Source organism: Merops nubicus, unplaced genomic scaffold, assembly GCF_000691845.1.
Source record: "Merops nubicus isolate BGI_N331 unplaced genomic scaffold, ASM69184v1 scaffold20947, whole genome shotgun sequence".
In the NCBI taxonomy this organism is placed as follows: Eukaryota; Metazoa; Chordata; class Aves; order Coraciiformes; family Meropidae; genus Merops; species Merops nubicus.
Genome location: NW_008618576.1, coordinates 82289 through 89556, shown reverse-complemented (window position 1 = coordinate 89556; position 7268 = coordinate 82289). Strand labels below are relative to the sequence as shown.

The window sequence follows — 7268 nt, the reverse complement described above, 5'->3', positions numbered from 1 at the left end:
AAGCAGCCGCAGCAGCAGCAGCAGCCAGAGCCCCCTCCGGCCCCCTCCTCCCGCGAGGAGACGTGCCACTTCCTCAATGCTATCTTCCTTTTCCTCTTCAGGGAACTCAGGGACACGGCCCTGGTCAGGAACTGGGTCACCAAGAAGATCAAGGTGGAGTTTGAGGAACTGCTCCAGGCCAAGATGACAGGGAAGGTGCTAGAGGGGCTCAGCCTCAGGGACGTCTCTCTCGGCAACGTCCTTCCTGTCTTCAAAGCTGTCAAGCTCATTCGGCCGGTGGTCTGCAACGAAGAGGGCTGCCCCGAGGAGCTGGGTTTTGAGGTAGAGCTGGAGTACAATGGTGGCTTCCACTTGGCCATCGATGCCGACCTGGTCTTTGGCAAGTCGGCCTACCTCTTTGTCAAGATCTCTCGGGTGATGGGGAAGCTGAAGCTGGTCTTCACACGCCTGCCCTTCACACACTGGTCCTTCTCTTTTATGGATGACCCTGTGATACTCTTTGAAGTGAAGTCTCAGTTTGAAGGGAGGCCCATGCCTCAGCTCACGTCCATCATAGTGAACCAGTTCAAGAAGGTTATTAAACGCAAGCACACCTTGCCCAATTATAAAATCAGGTAAGGTGGCCTGCATCCTCAGTCTTGCTTTGGGTGGCATGCATTAAGATTTATGTTTTGTTCTTAATAGGCAAAAAGAGATTTCTGTTGGCCTTTCTACAGCAGGGGTACCTGTATGTTGCTTGTCTGATATCAAAAGCTTTTCATGAAGGTAGGCATCATTTTCCATTTGTAATGGGTGAAGAAGCCATTGCATAGTGAGATTGTGACATGCCCCAAACTATGTATAACTCAATGGTAGCATTAGTAGGTAGCAAAAATTTGAGGTTCCTCTCAGGTGTCCCAAAGACAATACCTTGATATCTCTCTTTGGCAAAAGCAGAAGGATGGCTCTGTGGGCAGCATGTGGGTTTGGGCTGTCCTCCCAAACTTCTGCCCCTGGTGAGCCACCTGGGCAAGACTTGTGGCTTATACTTACCTGTAGAGGCAAGGTGGTTGTTACTTAATGTGAGGAAGGATAATGTTCACTTTCTAGGGAGTATTTTGGAGATCCCATGATACGTGGTGTCCTTTTCCTTTCTGGTTGGCTGAATTTCTTCAGTAACTTTGTGGAAATCTAGAAGCTGATAAGAGGAGTATTGCTTTCTTTTACAAATGTACACACTACAGCACAGACTGCATTATATAGTGAATGTAGTGAAGTGTTCAGTGCTATTTCTATAGTGGAAGTAGCAAGCAGCATCTGTACTTTGATTCTACCCTGATTGCTGATCAAAAAATACTGAATGTCTTATCACTGTTCAGGTACCATGTTCCAATCTGTCATCTTACCACTCTTAGAGTACTGGTTCCTTTCTCTTTTGTTTATTCTTTGTAGCTTGTATTATGTGTTAAGTAAGGATTTTTTGGTTTGTTTACTACATTCTTCTGCAATAAGACTTTTCTGAAATTCATCAGAGGTGAGTAACTGAAAATGCCTGTTTGAAGTGTAATTAGCTTTGCAGTGATGTAATTTTAAAAGCCTTTTTAGCCAGTTCTTCTGCAATCAAAGTTGTAAGAGTTCTCATGAAAGTGGATGTGTAAAAATAGCCCAGATTTGGAAAGCCCTGACAGGGCAATAAGTAGTCACTTTGAGTAACATGGTGGCGCTTTCAAGTTTTGAGGTACTGAGTTGCTCTGCAGAAGAGAGCAATCCTGGGCAGCAGGGAAGCTCTCAACAGCAGGTTTGCTTCCATTCTCTTAGTGTCTTTGAAAGAGACTGAAGCTGCTAGCTGGAGAGGCTGGGATAGCAGGGTTGTGGTGCAGAGTCAGCACTCTTGGCACACCTAGAAAGAGCAAGTGGAGCAAATGATCTTTGTGCTCCTTAGACAAGTTTTTAGGGTGCCAGTAGATTCAGTGATGATGTGCTCCTCCCCTTCAGCAGAAGAAAACAGACATCTTCATTTTTCCTCTGGGAGATACACCTGAGCAGTAAGGCTCCTTCATTGTGTAGTTTGAGATAATGAATTTTCCTGTGTATTTCTCAAACTTTCTGTGCCAGGAAGAGCAGATGAGGCACGTGTGAGGCATGGACATGTTAGAGAGGGAAACAGGTTATCATAGCTGGTGTTCACACTAGAGAGGAGGCTGGTAGCACAGGGTGGCAGATGTTAAGGGGAAAGATGTCCCAACCTGTACATGGTGCCTTTGACCTTGGAATTTCATTCTGACCTACTGTGTAGTGAAGGGGGAAGGCAGGACGCTAAGCTTAATGCGCATCAGTGGAGTTGTCTTAAGGAAGGAAGGTCGGGTCATTGGCATCCTAATTGTCTAGAACTTTGCCTTTAAAGCTTCAAGTGGGAATGGAGACCCCTGCCTGGGGATCTTTAGCTGTCTATAAACCTTTAGCTGTCCACAGTTGCCCTGAGTTTTGTGGGACACAGACTGAAAACGTGTTCTCCACAAGTGTCTCGAATGAGCTTATGCTGGTAGATCTCTAGAGAGCAAAAGTTGGTAATAGCCAAGTAGTGACAATGCACTCTTACGTGGTGGCATGGTTGATAATGGGGCCATTATAGTTTAGACAGAATAGAGAACTGATTTGGAAAATGAAGACCCTGCTGATAAGAAGCAACACTTGGTGTTTTTGACAGAATTTGTAAGAATACATTTGCTTGGGATTCTGGTATGTTAATACATTCCCTAGCAAATGGTGTATAGGAAGAAGTCAGCGTTTCACAACTGCTTAATAACCTGGTGCTTTACTTAAAGCTTAACAGTTTCTCATCTACAGGGAATGTGCGTATCCTCTCCCCCTTTTTCTCCTATAGCCTTTACACCTTTTGTTTAAGTACATAGTCAGTATTTGCTTCCATGTGTAGTTCAAAGCCTTTTTGATGTCTCCCTACGCTTGCTCAAGTAGCTTTGTAAATAAATCTTTGAGTAGCAGTAATTATAACCTTGTAGACGAGAGCACTTGGAGTGTGAGGAGTTCCCTTTTCAGGTGGCTGAAAGGGGCACTTTGTTGCCCTTGGCGTCCAGATTGAAGTCCAGAAAGGCGTTCTATGTTATTTCAAAATTCTAAGTCACATTAAGAAATAAAATATTTAATTTTCTTTGTCATTTGTGCTAGACAACTTCTAGAGATTATTACTTGGCAGTGAATGGCATAAGAAGGGAGCTTTTGCCAATAGATTTTGGACATCCTGTAACTAAGTTCGTGTAAAGCAAACCTGTCCCTCCTCTGTTACTTAATAGTAAAATACAGCATTAAAATAGTGTTGTCTTCATGTGTGTCCTGTGTGTTGCTACAGCCAAATTACCACAGACATATTTTTGTATACTTTTCAGTTATATACAAAATATTATACAGCAAAGCAGTGATTGGTAAGATCTCTTTTGTATTCTTCATTGCTGGAGTAGCTTTGTGTGATGTGCATGACTGTAGCTTCAAAGCAGGAGAAGGGATCTTGCCTTCCTGATGCACTCTTAAATGCCTGTAAGGGGAGGCAATATAGACTAGTAAGTGCATTTTAAAATTTGCCTAGTGTTTTATCCACAATTTTCTCCATAAAAGCAATTGTCTACTAATTGAAAATGGAGAGATGCACTCTGTCTAAACAAGTAAGTAATTTGTGTTTTATTCTAATAGCATGTAATCACTTTTCTTTGGCTCTTGAAGAAATGTGTTTGTGTCTGGCAAAACACCTTATTTTGAAGCTGTTCTGCCATTAATGGCAATTGCTGTCTCATACAGTGGAATTTTGTTAAATACCTGGAAGCCAAGCTGCTGGTAAAATTCAGTGAATGCTGAGCTTTTCTTTTATCATCATTGATAAAGGATTTGTGCAATTCAGCTAATAGTAACGAGTTACTACTGGTTTATAGATAACTTTAATCTTAATGTATTTGTTGTTACTTTAATAGAAATGCAAACAACTTTTCTGAAAACTCTAGTCTGTCAGAAGCTTCTTGTTCAGATGTGGGGAAGATCTAAAATGACAATTTTTCTTCTCCAATGTGCATGAGTTCTGGTGCACTCCTGAGAAACCAAATAACTGTGAATCAAGTTTGGTTTTAACAAGCCCTATCCTCAGTAAGGTAATGAAGAATTTGTAGGTATCATATATTTGGCTACGTACTCCATAGATCCATTGTCAGCACAAAGTGGAGTTGGCCTTTGGTTTTTCATTTTATATGCTCAAACAGTTTTTAAAAGTAGCAATATAGACATTGTTTGGGTTGAACTTGGTGTTGTATCCTTTGAATAGTAGGGTAAAGTGGTTAACACCAAGGTGTAGTTACTGGTGTTGCCACAGCGTGGTTAGTGTTTAGAGAAATGTAGTAAGGACTGTTTCAGGTGTCTTGTCTCCTTGCTTGTGCTGGCAGTGGTCAGGGGTTCATCTGTTAGCTCTCTAATGAGCTGTACCTTGCTCATTAACCTATTAATCTGCTTATTGGTGGCAGCCTTGTTATTCCCCCCTATTATGTCAGGTACATAGGTACAGTAATTATGCTGCTTTGTCTAGTCCATTCTTAAGTCAGCTGCAGTTTGGTTTGAACAGGTCCTGATCATGCTTTACATAGATTTTGGGGAGTTTTGAGCTCTTTCTAATAAAAAAACCCACTTTGCCATTATGATGATGACAGGCAGACTTGCAGTCTAGTCTTCCCTTAAGAACTGAATTTCATGCTGCTGCTTAATCAATGATTTAAAAATTCACTGATTAAGACAGCTGCTTTTTTTCCCCCCCTCTAAATTTACGATCTTGCAGGTTCATCCATTTGGATTCTGAGCAGATTAGGTATTACCTAAGGAGTAAGTTCTGTACATTTTAAAGAGCATGTAGTTTCTCAGTTTGCAACATTAAAATACCCTCATAATTTGTACTGAGACTAGCCTGTTTGAGAAACTGTATTTTAATCCATGCTACCACAGAGCAGAATAAGTTTTTTTTTCTTTAGAAGTAGCCTCACAAAGGATTACTTATAACATTTCTTTGAGGTATTCAGATGGCCTCTTGAGGTCTCTTCCAACGTGAATTACCCCTGGAACTGATGTTTGCAATATAGCTAGTTATGTTAAAATAGTTTTATGCTTTATTTGGAAGCTGGCACTATACAGAATTTCACTGGGATGAACCATTAGGCAAGCCCATTTTAATTTACCATTTTAGAATGCAATTTGAGAGTTACACAGCACTTTCTTATTTTTGGCAAAACTTAAGCTAGAGGTAATGTAAATAGCTATTGATTTGCAGTGTGTTTTAAAATAGGAATGACTTCATAATATGGAAATAGAGGTATTGGAAAAAGTATAAAATTTTAAATGGTATATATTATTCATATGATGAGGTTATACTGTGAAATACCAGAAATAATGGTAGAGATTGGGATTGTGAGTAACTTTGGAAATCAGCATCCAGTAGAGTCACCTACTTTCTCTACAGTGTCTGCGAAGGGAGTGGGTGTGGAAATTTTCCCTGAGTGGATTTCTACTGTAGTTGTCATATGAATCTCTTATAGTTAAACCTGTAAGGTGCTCCTGTTTGAAATTCTCATTCCTGTTGCTGCTGAAAGGAAAGAAGAGGCTTTTTTTTTTTTTGATGCCATGCCTATTATAGGTACAAAAATCTTTTACTACACAGAAGCATTAAAAACACCACTGTGATACTTGCAGGTTTTTGGACTGTTCCAGAGAGGTAACACTCAAAGTGATGCCAGGGCAAAGACTTGTGCTTTGTGGTAGATTTGTGATAAATGGATCTGTAGGGAACCTGATCCATGGTAAACAAAAACAAACCCGGGAACATTAAATATTTTCATTTCTTCACTGTAGAATTTCTTCATGTGTAAAAAGAAGCTTTTTATAGTGCAGAGCTTCTTACTGTCTTTATTTTGGAAGTGGTCTATCTCGGATTTACAGTGTCTGAAGAGTCACTCTATACGTGTTTATTCAGATGACATAAAAGTATGTGGTAAAAAGTATGTATGTGAACATCCTTAGGTAGATACTGAGTTCAAAACCTATTTGTTCTAGGGTTTTTGAAACCTTTTAGTCTTCTTCCCCAGCTCCAGCACTTCACAGACTTTCACACTGGAAAAGGTCTAATTCTGAAAGAATGCCATTTTGAAACTTGTTCATTATAAGGTCACATTTAATGAATGACTAGCTGCATATTGGACATTTCCCAGTATACAGGTGACATTCTTTTCAGGTTAAGTGAGCTGTTTCCTGTGGTTAGTCAACAAATGTTTTCTTACCTCCAAGGGTGAGGAACTAATACGGCACTGAATTGAGATGGATTGGTGAAGAAACTGGGAGACCAGAGAGATACTTTAGGCCAAAAAAAAAGGGAGAGATAGATGAAGGCAGAACGATGATTACCTTTTCTTTGCTGCAGATAGCCATCCATTAAGCACTAAGGTTAATTAGTCTGACAGGAAAATAAAACCTCCTTCAACTTCTTTTACTTGAAACAGTATATAAAATATTTATTGTGCAATAATAATGAAAATTACCTCACTTAACACTTTTGCTACTTTGTATTTTAAAACTACTGGATCTTAGTGAGAATACTTTTCTTTTTATTCAGTTATAATTTGTATAGCTTTCAGTTCTTTTAATAAAATATGAAATAAACAGTAGTACTTGTTATTTTTTGAAAGGTAACTTATTTAAAAATAAATATAGGGCATATCAGAATTAGTCATATTACCAAACTGTAGGCATCTAATAGATGTCTGAGTTTGGACCTGGGCGTGTCTGTTGGAGCAGGTAGGTGTGTTCAAGCACAAGGGTTGGACTATTTCGGATCACCTTCTACAGGCTCTGCTATGATTTTTAGTTTGTGGATAGTGTGACTAATGTTCCCTAACTGTCACACAACTGAATGCTGGATTTCCTTGAAGGAGATAACCAGTAAATTCTGTGCCTCTGTTCCATGATGTAAAATGGGTAGCTAATGCAGCTCTCACCAGCTCATTTGGAGTCAGAATGTACGAGTCTCTTGTAGAAGCTATTTTATATATGTTAGGCATGTGAAATAGTTAATCTTTTTATTAGCAAATGACGCTTGATCAGACAGCTTTAAGCAAGCAGCCTGGGTAAGGACAGGAGGGTTTATTAATCTGTGTGGTGGAATAATGTGGTGCTCCAGTGACAGGGAAGCTTAGTCTCAGGCTGCTGATTCCACTATTGGAGCGAGTCCTTTCATGTTACTGGGTTTCTCTGGG

The 7268-nt window shown here is 40.0% G+C and overlaps 1 protein-coding gene across 1 annotated transcript in view; it reads left to right on the top strand.

Moving 5' to 3' along the window:
* Nucleotides 1-3: 3 nt before the first annotated feature.
* The window catches only part of PDZD8 (PDZ domain containing 8), a gene marked incomplete at its 5' end in the record, with an annotated part of 56543 nt that continues 49278 nt past the window's right edge, over nt 4-7268 (top strand). The window contains one exon of the mRNA XM_008943501.1: nt 4-614. Coding sequence (XP_008941749.1) covers nt 4-614 — 611 coding nt within the window. The remainder of the gene's footprint in view (nt 615-7268) is intronic.